General features: G+C 43.8%; 1 protein-coding gene across 7 annotated transcripts in view; it reads right to left on the reverse strand.

The window, feature by feature from the left end:
- Positions 1 to 1,813: 1,813 nt before the first annotated feature.
- CTCF (CCCTC-binding factor) overlaps positions 1,814 to 12,856 on the reverse strand; it is a 34,628-nt gene continuing 23,585 nt past the window's right edge. For all 7 annotated transcript variants that reach the window (XM_071440623.1, XM_071440626.1, XM_071440621.1 and 4 more), the window contains 7 exons: positions 11,974 to 12,094; positions 11,037 to 11,186; positions 9,564 to 9,724; positions 8,690 to 8,872; positions 8,153 to 8,288; positions 5,390 to 5,557; positions 1,814 to 4,383 (listed from right to left, as the gene is read on the reverse strand). In XM_071440623.1, coding sequence (XP_071296724.1) covers positions 4,202 to 4,383; positions 5,390 to 5,557; positions 8,153 to 8,288; positions 8,690 to 8,872; positions 9,564 to 9,724; positions 11,037 to 11,186; positions 11,974 to 12,094 — 1,101 coding nt within the window. In that variant the 3' untranslated portion in view covers positions 1,814 to 4,201. The remainder of the gene's footprint in view (positions 4,384 to 5,389; positions 5,558 to 8,152; positions 8,289 to 8,689; positions 8,873 to 9,563; positions 9,725 to 11,036; positions 11,187 to 11,973; positions 12,095 to 12,856) is intronic.

A 12,856-nucleotide genomic window follows, 5' to 3' on the forward strand; every position in this document is an offset into this window, starting at 1 on the left:
CCAGGTCAACTGAGCAGAGAGCAAGGTAACACGCCAGGCTGGGGAAAAAAGGAGGGGATGGCCACAGGGTGACAGCTTCCATCCTCAGTAAACCTCTGCTGGGGTCTGTGAAGATAGTTCTAGAATAAAAAAGTTGCTCAGAAATTGCTCCTCTGATCTGGGTTAAGGGCTAGGGTTATGCTTAGGGTTAGGGTTAAGGGAGCCAAAGAGCCCAGAGCTCCAGGGACACTGGTGCTGGAAAAGGCAATTGCAAGGGCATTGCACAGGTGATGTACCTGTGTCAGAGACTGGATGTTGCACATCTCACCACCTCTTGGATTGCCAGTGCCTGTGTCTGGTGGGGCTTGGCTAAAGGTGAGGCCACACCCTGCTCATCCCCAGACCACCCATACCCTGGCTGAGCTGTCAGTCATGGACTCCTGGCGTGGTGCTGCTCACCTGGGCCCTGACTGGCCAAGGCAGTGCCACCTCAGGAGTGGGCACATGAAGGGCTTAAAGGATGGAGCATGAAGCCAGCACATGGTCACAGCCCATAACCCTTCATGGAGTAGTGTTTCCTCAGATGAACACTACAGAGGCCACTCAGCACCAACCATACCTGTGGTCTTTGGACAAATACACCTCTCAGCTCTTGTCCTTTCAGCCTCCCATTAAGCTGTTCACACACAGCCACCTCCCCCAGCTCTTTTGAATTCTAGGAGAGCTGCAGCACTTGCTTTGGTGTCACCCGTGTCTGGGTACAACAGCACGAGCTGTTGCACATGAACACTCACACAGACCAAGGGAGGTCTCTGCTGGACCATGTGTGGCACCTCCTGGGGCCACCAGCTAAAACAAAGCCACTGCACCATCCTTCACACCCCACTTGTCAGCACTGGGTTGAGCCACAGGGTTCAAGATATGATGGAATTTCTCCTTACAGATCCCAAAGACACCTTTGGTTTTCCCACTCACCACAAAGCCTCCCTAGCTCCAGGCTTATGTAAAACCACCTCAGCACTGCCTCAGACTAAAACATCTTTGGATTCTGAGCACACAAGCCCCTTGCCCAGCTGGGAAAGCACTTGAGGATTTACCCATTTCTCAGCCAGACCTGACTTCTCACAGAAGCAGTCCTTACACCACCTCTCCCACCTGCTGCAACCAGGCTCCAGCCTGCTCAGGATTCCGAGCTTCCACCTCCAGACAGGCTTTCCTTGGCAAGTCATAGAAGGACCATCTCAAGATCAGGGATAATGAGTCACCAAACACCTAGTGAAAGGCAGAACTAGCAATTCTTGTGCTTGGTTACAGCCTCCTGTAAAACAGTGTAAAATAAAGTAGTGCCATTTGCAGTGACTCCTGTACCAGCGGCAGGAGGTTCTATCCTGAACCTGCAGTGACTGCCCACAGCTGGCACCCTAAGCTGCTGTCATAGGTAACCAAAAAAACACAGCACAGAAACTCCACAAATGTTTCCAGAATTAAATGGAAACAATATTCCTGTTAACTAAACCATCAACTATAACCATTTAAAAATCACAGTCAAAACAAACAGAAGTAACAACTACTCCCATGTTACAGCAAGCTCAAGCTGTCAACACCAACATTTGCATTTTACATCCTCCTTCCTCTACACACAGAGCAGCACACTCTGATTTAAGGTCATGGACAGGTACCTTGCATTTGGCATGGGGCAGAGGAACATCAGCAGAGAGAAAGGAGCCAGTCCTGTTGACAGCATCCTTCTGGGAAGAGAAGCTTTTCCATCTGGAGATGGCTGCCAGGTCGCACCGTGGATGTACACAAAGAAAGCAGCCAGTGAGCACACATGTTAATCCGTTATTATTTATTAGCTGTACAGCAGTATATTCTCCTTCCCAGCTTTCAAACCCCATTACATATTTTATAACAGTATTTTTTCCCATGTTGGCTTCCTAAAATAATGAAAAATATCACACAGTACAGCTAAGTACAAAAATGCATCAACCTAGAGTCTGATAGCTAAACTGATAGCTCTCTTAAAAGCGATACATAGAAGAAAAATTTGTTTGAAATCAGCAAGACTGAGGCTCTATAAAAAGCTTACATATTTTAACATGTGACATTTTCATATACAGGCATCATTTGTATTTCACATTATTCCTTTTTTTGTCTTTATCAGAGATTCAAAAATTGTAGAATTACTGACCTATTAATAAAATTTCCTGGCCCAGGTTGAGGGCTGCAGTGACCCACTCATAAATCACCACTTTTGTCTTAACATAGGATTCATAAACACAAAATACAACTACAAGATAGAGCAAAGAAAATGTATTTATGAAATTATAACTCAAAAAGGTTAATTATATGTTTCAAATTGGTTGGATAGTCACATCCAGAGGGCAGTGGTCAACAGCTCAGACTCTGGATGGACAGCAGTGACTGGTGCCCCTCAGGGGTCCATACTGGGACCAGTGTTATTCACTATCACCATTAATGGCATAGATGAAGGGATGGAGTACACCCTCAGCAGGTTTGGGAACACCAAGCTTAGGGCACAGTGACACCTGAAGGACAGGGCCATCCAGAGGGACCTGGCCCTTGGGAATCTCATGAGGCTTAACAAGAGCCAGTGCAAGGTGGTGCACCTGGGTTGGGGCAACCCTTGGGATCAATCCGGGCTGGGAATGAACAGATCCAGAGCAGCCCTGGGGAGAAGGACCTGGGGGAGCTGGTGGGAGAGACTGGACATGGCCCAGCTGTGTGTGCTGGGCTGCATACAGAGCCCTGTGGGCAGCAGGAAGGGGGAATCCTGCCCCTCTGCCCCACTCAGGTGAGACCCCACCTGCAGTGCTGCATCCAGCTCTGGGGTCCCTGGGACAAGGAGGACATGGAGCTGTCGGAGCGAGTCCGGAGGAGGCCACAAACACGATTTGAGGGATGGAGCACCATTCCTATGAGGAAAGACTGAGAGAGCTGGAGTTATTCAGCCTGGAGAAGGTTTTGGGATGACCTGATTGTGGCCCTACAGAACCTTGCAGGGATCCTACAAGAGTGCTGGAGAGGGACTTTTGGCAAGGGAATGGAGAGACAGGACAACAGGAAATGGCTTCAAACTCACAGAGGGCAGGGTTACATGGGCTGTTAGGAAGAAATTTTTCCCTGTGAGGGTGGTGAGGCCCTGGAACAGGTTGTCCAGAGAAACTTACTGCCCCATCCCTGGAAGTGTTCAAGGTCAGGTTGGACAGAGCTTAGAGGAAGCTGGTCTAGTGAAAAGTGTCCCTGCCTGTGGCAGGGGGGTAGAACTAGATGGTCTGTAAAAGTGCCTTCTAACCCAAGCCAGTCTAAGATTCTATAAAATACAATTTTTTTGTGCTTCAAAACCAGATTTCACATGTGGGTTTCTCTTGTTCTGCAAGCAATAGTTTGGGTACATATTTTCTCTACCTTATCAACAGCTTTTCCAACATTTACACTCTATCAATTCTCTTGTCACTTAGTTTGAAAGGAATTAGAATACTGGGACTTCTTTAAACTGCATTTTTGCATACCTCTTAATTAATGGAAAAAGATTAAAATGTAAAAAAAAAAAAGTTATTTACAAGCTTGACCATTACAGAAATGCTTTGCAGAAAGCAAAGCATATTAAGGACAGAAACCAGTTGGAGCATGCCAAAACTACCATGTGCAGCCGACTTGGAGAACCGGAGCTACTCAGTGGGAGAAAGCAAAAACAAAAAACAAAAAACAAAAAAAAACCAACCAAAAAAACATTTCAAAAGTCTAGAACCCTCCCAAGTCTGCATTTACAGTTAAAAACACTACTGAGAGAAGAGGCTCAAGGACTCTGGGAACTGGAAGGGCAAGTCCGGAGTGGTTTTCCACATACTCTAGTCAAGGCTTCCACTTTTGTATATTAAAACTTGGTGCATGTAAACACGGCCCTTGGACCAGCTTTACAATGCAGTTCAGAGCAAAACTAAATCAAGCATCTCAGAGGAAACCCTCAAGGACTCCAAAATATTTCCTAATGTTCCATGATCCTGTAATGCTAACATAAAACAGCAAGTTCTAGTTAAATCACATTCTAACATCGTTTTATTTCCCAGTATGTTTGGTAAAATGGTCTAAAATGATGCACTTCCCAAAGCCAAGAAAAAAGATTAAAAGGAAAAAAATAGATTTGAGCCGCTTAAACACAGCCCAGGCCAGTTCAGTCAGCCAACGTGGTCTTCCTCCATCACCGGTCCATCATGCTGAGAATCATCTCAGGGGTGAGGTCTCCATTGGGAGCTTCCACTACAGCAGGCTGAGCTTCCTCCTCTTCCTCTGCTGTTTCTGCATCAGGTTCCTTCTTCACTTCAACTATAATGTTTTCAATTTCACCAGTGTTCTGGTCTTCAACCTGAATGATTGCTGCAGCTGGAAGGGCAAAAACAAAGGAGGAGAGGGGGAGAAACAGATTATTTTACTGTTTCCAGAGCCAGCCTGCATGCCTCAAGCAGGTCTTTGGTAAGACTATTCCAAGGCAAGGGAAGGTGAGGCCCACAGCAAGCACTGCCAAATCAGTGGGGAGCAATTCAGCCCACCTCACTCACCCAAGCATCAAGCATTATTTTCTTGCCCCTTTATGAAGATGGGCCCCCAGTGCCACAGTTCCAGTGTGCACTTTCATATTAAAACATTTTTCAAACAATGGATTTTGTAAAATAATGGACAAAATCAAACCCTATATCAATATATAGGCCTAAGACAAAACTTAAACTTCAGGGGAAATTGGTGATGACAAATTCAGCATTAAAAGTTTCCACAGAATAACCCCAGAGAGGAAACAGGCCACACTTGTATCACTGAGCAGACAGCCAAGCCACTGAGGAAGCCACCACCTCCTTAAAGGAACTAATTTCTCTTTCCCATCCTACTCTAAGTCTAAAATGTATTTACTTCGACTTTGCACAGTTACAATGTCTATTCTTAACCACATCCCTGTGGAGTTGAAACAACACCTTCACTGGTCCTTGCTCAGAACTAACAGCCTGAAGCAAGTTCACTTGTGGCAAAAGCTAGCCAGGTAAGAACACCATGATGTTTTTACTGCCAGCTGTTTTCCCAAGGACTGTATGTCAGCAGAGATACCATAAATGGTACAAAAAGAAGTGAGCACTTTGCACAACTATGAAATGAAACAATACCAAACAAACATAATGGCCTTTCTTTTCTAGCCTGGCCTGAAGTGGCCATGTCCCCTCGTGACCAGGAAACCCTCGCAACAAATTTCAAGGTGAGTTCTTAGCAATGCAGAGACAAGTACAATTACCCACTTTTAAAATAATCTCATTTGCAGGGATCACATCTATAAGAATGGCCAAATCCAAGGCCAAAGGTGCTCAAGCAAGCAGGGTAAGGTGAGCCTCAATCAGTGACTTACGCTGGGATTGTTTTGGTTGTGCAGCAGCTTTGCCTGGTGGTCTTCCTCTTCTTTTCTTACTGGGAGGTGGTGCAGGAGCCTCTTGCTCAACTTCTGGTTCAGCCTCAATTTCTACTGCTGTCTCCTCCTCATCTTCATTATCATCCAAATCTGGTTCAGCATTTTCCTCTGTAAGAAAGGATGTCAGATAAATCTTCAGTTTTAACAAGAATAAAACACATCCATCTACAGAGAAGCACCATCAAATCCCATCCAAAAGGGATGGATTTGAAGGAGTCAGCTCTGAGAAAGAAGGCAAGTAAGGCCTTTGTTCAGAAGCCGCAGGCACAGACTGTTAATCTGTTAGCCTCACTTAGAGGGAACAAGCTGTCCTTCAGAAAGCAAAAGGTAATTTAATTATGGTAGATTATTTGGTAAAAGCTACTGTGCACATGCACAAAGGAGCTCAGAGACAACAACACAAGGAAGACCAAATAACACAAGGCTGGGCTACTCCCAAGCCTATCAGAGGGTCCAACAGCCCATCCAAATCCCACCTGCACAACACAGAGGAGCATAGCATTGCACAATGGAAGGTGGGAGCCCAGATTCACAGCTTCTGAGGAACAAACTTCTTGTCCAGGACACTCCCAGAAGAGCCACCAGGTTTGAAACCCATCCCAATCATGGGAAGCAGCTCTTGAGATCACCTTTGGTACTATGGGGAGTTAGGGAATTCCTGTTTGGGACACAATGGGATGCAGGAGGAAGGCCATTTTGGATCACAAAGGACTATTTGCAGGATGTTTAGGGGAGGGGATGAGCTGATTTCAAGAAGTGTGGGGAAAATAGAGGGGCAAGAGGATAAAAGAGGTAGATCCCAGGTAAATTGCTGTAGCAACCATTCCAGGATCTCTGTGAAACAGGAGAACCCCAACAGGCATCCAAGAGCCAGTCTCCTACCCTTCAAGCTCTACACTTCATTCTTCACAACACTCCTTAAACCTAATAGATGAGGACCATCAACACTTTCAGAATGCTCTGGGCAAACCCAGAGCAGACAAAAAGCAGTGAGAGATGTCCAAGAGAATAATACTGTTTGGACAGCAAAATGATTTCCCTAAATTTGTAAGGCTGTTCACTAGAGGAGTAGCTTCACTCAAGAATACAAGGGCCACGAGGATACTCCCTTTTATCTGACTAAAGGCAAAAACCCCAACCCACACTGGGGCATGTACATGCTGCATGATTTTACAATCACTCAAGGGATTCTCCCCATGAAGAATTTACTGGATTTCTCAGGTCCCACTTTTTAAGAGGTTCATGACATTCTCCCCTCAACTCAATGTCCATCAATTAACATTCTGTCTAATGCTGGGCAGCCAGGAGACAAGACCATCATTCACTGTTTGGTCTTTCCCCCATCCCCTTCATTAACACAAATAGGTCTATTTCATCCCAGCTTTGCTCATAATTTTTAGGTATTTCGTAGTTGCCAAACCTCATGAAACTGCAGAAATCCAAATAAACACAACAGTGAATAATGCAATTCCTCAAGCAGGTGATTAGCACATCTTTTTTACAGCTACTCAGCTCTCACTGGTCAATTCTTCATATCTATCAAATGACTTCTGAGGTCAACCCACACCTGCCACTTCCACTGAGGCTGAAGGGATTCCCTCAGCACAGAGCCTGGCATCATTCACTGCATTATCATCAGCTCATTAAAAAGCCTGACTTTTGACCAGCTTCCCCTACAAAAAACTGCTTTAAACTCAGACCAAACCAACTAAATAAAATGTGAGTTTTCAGAACAGGCTGAACTCCCAGGAAGATTTCAAACCAGATACTAAGAATGCAATACTCCAGAATGCCACATTTTGAATTACCTTCCATCAATTATTTTACCCTGCCTCCATTACCTTTCCATGTTTTAAATGCACAATTAGTTACACGTGCTTAATTCACACGATACATTTTTCTAAAGATGGATACAAACATGAGTTTTAGCATCAATTTCTATAGTTTTTGAATCAAGGTTTGCAAATCATTTGATCATACTCATCCTAAAACTTGTTTGCCATATGAGATTTTCAGATATGCCTTGTCTAGCCAGAAATATCCCTGTTCTCTCAACCTACACCCCTTGATTAATTAGATAAAGCACTCCAGATAAAAGACTTATCAGCAACATTCCTTCTGCAAAATCATCTTTGAACTGGTTGGTCTTGAGACTCTACTTGGCTCTTCCTGTTGAAGACATGATGATGTTTTTCCAGGAGACAGGAGTAGGACTGAATTTTTCCTTCATATAATTCTCCACCACTCCCTTGGATGTTGCCAGCCTTTCTCCACAGAAGTAGCCAAACTATTCAGTGGTGGAGTTGTCTGGACACGCCGCCCAGAAATGCTGAAGAATGATCAAGTAACATTTCATAGCAATGCACTGCAGAACCACACAGCCTCTTTTGGGACTCTGAAAAAAATTACCAGAGAGTTTCCCACACAGGCAGGGCAGGAATGGCACAGCTGACACAAGGGGTGTCAGACAGTGTTTTTTGAACTACTGTCTTGGAACAGGCCTGGGACAGCAGGCTCTATATTATCCCTCACAGGCAGTACATCTCTCTCTACTTGGCCATGTATCACCATATTCTGTGTTTGCCAACCAGACAAGACTCTTTTAAGTGCCAGAAGAAACCTGCAGAACTGGCAAACCAGCAGCAAAACACACAGAGTGAATCACAGACCTGTAACTCTCAGAAGGTACCGAGCTGCTCTTACCACTATCAGAGGAATCTTCTTTCTTCGAACGCATCTTTCTCTTTCGGCCACGTTTGCCTTTCTTTGTCTCTCCTCCATTCTCTCCTTCCCCACCATCTAGGCCAGAGCAGTTATCAGCATGTCTGGCCATTGTGTTCTACTCAGTGAAAGATCAAAAACACAAGAAAAGTTAAAAGATGCATTGAATTCAAGATCAGACATTCTGGCTCTGTATTTTCAAACACGTTTCTGGTAACTATGTCTTTTACTTTTTTTTTTTTTTAAGAGAGATTCTTTAGGGGAAATGGGTACATTCATTAACTTTATGAATGAAGTTGCATTTCCACATTGCTCGTGATGTGAATGCTAATGTTTGCTGGTACCAATTCTCAATTCTCTCTCCTTTCTTCCCCTCTCAAAGAGAAGAGCTCTATTAAAAGATTATTATTTTACCCTTTACCTCACCCATCTTTCCTTCTGGGTAAACATTTCCCTCCCCTTGACTAAAAAAGCCTCATTCCACCCCAACCCTCTCCAACTCAAAGCACATTCCCTTACCCTGCGAGTGAATGTTTTGCCACACTTGGAGCAGACAAAGGCAGCAGGGACAAAGTTGGGGTCGTGGTATCTCTTGAAGTGCATGTCAAGGAGCTGCTTCTGGCGGAAGGTTTTATCACAATGGCTACAGGCATAAGGCTTTTCTCCAGTATGGGTCCGTTTGTGCATGACCATGTGCCGCTCCTGGCACAGACAGGAAAAATGGAAACTTGTGTCAATGGATACAGAAAAGTGAATTTTCAGCTAAAACGAGGCCAAAATTTTATGGTTAATATCAGGAAAAGAATGATTCCACAGCAGTGCAAGAACATCTTGATTGATGGCATATTCAGTCCTAGCTCTTCCCATCCTATATGGACTCTTATTCCTTGGTCAAGGGGTACATCAAGGTTATGAATTAGAAGGTTCTTCTCTACAGGACAGAATCACACCAAGAAAAGGCCACTTGGAGTCTCCTTTACACCCTTCAAAAAATTTAGACAGCTAATTCGATCTTGACAGCTGGTTGTCGCCCTGTTTTTTTAAGTTCTTCTAAGCCTTCTGATGCTTACATTCTTGTAATGAACTGTCTAGTGCACTTTATGTAAATAACTTATTGTTTTGCATTCTTTTATGGAGGAGGAGAAATTTGATGGACTGTTGGTTTGTCCAGTGTCATTGGAGAGGTGGCACTGTCATCCTCCAATCCACTGTCTCTTTTGGAAATCTATAAATGTTGGAGTCAGAATTAAACTTTCCCTCTCTTTTACCTTGGAGAGTCCAGTGTCCACGTAGTTTTTATTTTGAGCGACATCTGGTCATAGCTAAAAGCTAAGATTTCCATCTGTACTTTCAGCTCCTGTCCTAACACTCTTAAGGAGTGCCCCCAGCTTACCTGTCTGCAGGCATAATCACACTGGTCACACTTGAAGCGCTTCTCGTTCTTGTGGGACTTTTGATGCTGGATGAGGGCATACCTCTCATGGAACACGGCGTCACAGTAGCGACACTTCTTGCCCTGCTCAATATAGGAATGCTGCTTCCGCAAGTGGACACCTACAGGAAAAGGAATCAAAAGCTTTCACCACCGTGGCTTTCCAAGCATGAAAGATGAGCCCACGATCCTTCAGTGATCCTCCCAAGCTCAGCCAAAACAGTGGAATTTAGGATTCAACTAAAAACCTGAAGGACTCACAAGTAAAACCAACCAGAACAATTTCTAGACAGAAAGACCTCCCAGGAAAACTCCATTAAGATTTTCCACAGGATTCCAGATTTGGTTATTACTTGCAATCTGTGCTGATTCAGGATACTTGAATTTGATGACACATGATTGTCAAACTAAAGTGTCTTGTGGACTGTTATGTTTAAGACTAACTTGAATTGCCTGGATACAGCCAGAAGCCAGGTAATTCAGTGGGGGGAAACAGGATTTTCTGCAGGATTAGAAATCAGAGTGACAGGACTAGAAGGCAACAGGGATACCAGCAGATAATCCCCGAAAGGTTTTAGTCACTTATTTAAAATCCTCCAACTAAGAGCATACCACAGCTGCACGAGGTAGCTTAGGGTAGATTAAAGCATTATTAGAAGAAAAATTCTTCATAGCTAACATCAGTTTTCCTCTGTTGTAAATCAGCTTGTTTGCTCCTGACATTCAACTGACTGCCTTTCTCTCAAACTGCCTCTCACTGTAGCACTTGTCTTTACTGGAAGGGAGCCTGCCTTCCCATTACTTGGGTGATAATTCTGTTTAAAGACAGAAAGTCCTGCCAAATCATGGCTCCTTCCTTTCCCTCAGCTGCTCTGGGCACGATATTGTTTGTCACCTTCTAGAAACATAAGAGCTTGCCTGCTGGAATCACACTGGGTACTGCTCACTAGATCAGGAATGTCCTACTGCAAGGACTCAGGGCTTTTTTGAGCACACAGCTCCAAATCCTGGAAAGTTAAATACTTGCTCTAATTCAAATCTTTTAACTTGATGAAAATATCTCTGCATGAAACAATGGCTCCAATGTGCAGGAGGTTAAGCCAAGTGATCTTGCTTTTTAGATCCCAATCCTTATGCTGTTGAAATCTCAGTCCAAGTTCAATAAATGCCTTGCATCTATGGGCAAACAGTAACTTACCTTGTATGTTTGGGAAAAAAAAATCAAATAATGAGAAGAAACTGAAAAATGTTCTAACTTGCAGCAGATAGAAGCTAAAGGTGTGTTTTACTAGCCCCATGTGTGAAGCTGTGCTTCATGTTGTGCAGTTACCAGACTGGGTATTGGGCAAAGAGACAGCAGTTGGGTTATGTGGACTCTAAATTCTGGAAGTTTTGTACCATTTTCAGCAAATGGCCACGTTTGGAGACACATACCCAGGTCACTCTTTCTTGCTATAACAGTATCACAGTGAGGACAGTGGAATTTGGCCACATTCTCCGTGTGCTTCTGCAAAATGTGCATCTTCATGGTACCGCTCTGAGTGAAGCGAGCATGGCAGATGTAACATTCATATGGCTTCTCTCCTTCAGGAGCAAAAGGAAAAAAAATAGAACAAGTACTTTTATTAAAAAGAAATCTCACCAAGAAACCCCAAATAACCTCCCAGAAACTTGCAACACACAGCTAGACAACAGAAATTTTAATTTTACAAAGTGCTCAATAACATCTTTCTCTCCAAGTTATAGCTCCAGTAAATGTCTTTCTACAAAGAAACTAAAGTTCAATCCTTAAGGAAGTTAAATTATTCTTACTCTGAGAAATACAGGCAAGACCTACATGCTGCCAGAAGAGAGCAAGTGACATCAGATTTTTTGGGGTGGAGGTTCTGAATGTTCATGTATACATAAAAGGGCATGTTTCTCCCCATCAATTTTAGCAATATGATTAATTTGGCACTGCAGTAACATTCTGTGCTAAAATCATCCCTATTTATATTGAAGAAAAAATTAGCATCTTTATGAACTAACATGCATGAGATGCTTTTAAAAATGCACTGAAGCATGAAACTACAAATGGCTCTACTCTTCAGCTGGAACACTGCAAACAGAAGAAGTTTCTTCTGTTCATACTAGAGGTGCCTACATTTTATCATCTCACAGTCAAACCAGAAATCAGAATCCACCAAGCTCATTTCTCAGTGAAGTAATTTAACCTGGTTTTAAATTTACAAATGCTCACAAAACACGGTGCATCCTCTTCAGCTACACTTTATAAAGGTTTTATATTAAACTCCACAATAGTATTTGTTTGCAGTGTGTCAGCAGACACTGCAGCCTCAGCACCCTGACACTAAGAACATGGCATCAGTACCGGAGTGGGTCCTCATGTGCCTCTTCAGTTTGTAGGTGTCTCTGCTGGCATAGCTGCACAGGCTGCACTGGAACGGGCGCTCCCCGGTGTGCGAGCGGATGTGGCGTTTCAATTTGCTAACCTGCAAGCCAAGGGCAGGACTGAAGTTAGCACAGATGAGCAGGCCAGATTGCCAAAAGCACAAAACACCAGTCAAGAGTTTAAGGCAGCTTATATTTACTTAGGCACAAAACCAAACAAGCACATACATTTCAGTGCCATTTTCCCATTGCTCCTGCCCACTCTACCTCGCTTCCCAGCTTCACTCCCAGTCTTGCCTGATGCTTGTTCCCACACTCAATGAGGCCTTTAGACTCTGTGCTCACCTTACTGTTATTGATCATCTCAGCATCTGAAGACACCCTGAAATTTTAAAATATCCTGGAGAGACACAGGGAAACGATGTGGGGAAGCTTAATTCTTTTCTCCTCCTGCTTTTATTTAGAAGGTACAAACCCAGCTCAAAGCAAGAACACCAACGGTATGGCATTTTCTACTCCAGCCTGATCATGCTGCTTAATCATCAACTTATGCCTACAAAAAGCAGCATGACCTCATAAGGACCAACTTGGTTATTCTTTCCTAATTTATACTATGAAAACCTCTGCAACATAACTTATTCAGCACTCAAACCACAGGACCAGAAGTGACAGCACTGCAGGCATAGCGTGGGCTGAAAAAAAAAACCCTGAAGCCCCTACACAAACTCTCCCCACTGTAGCCTTCTCCCACGGTAGCCATCCCATTTTTTTAAATTATGTAGCTCATCATCTGGCTCAAATTTCCTTTCACAGTATAAAAGCAGTCCTATAAAATATCTAACAATACTGCATGGAGGGAAGGC

Source organism: Agelaius tricolor, unplaced genomic scaffold (genome assembly GCF_023055355.1).
Source record: "Agelaius tricolor isolate 1412-34295 unplaced genomic scaffold, bAgeTri1.0.p SCAF_15, whole genome shotgun sequence".
Classification (NCBI taxonomy): Eukaryota; Metazoa; Chordata; class Aves; order Passeriformes; family Icteridae; genus Agelaius; species Agelaius tricolor.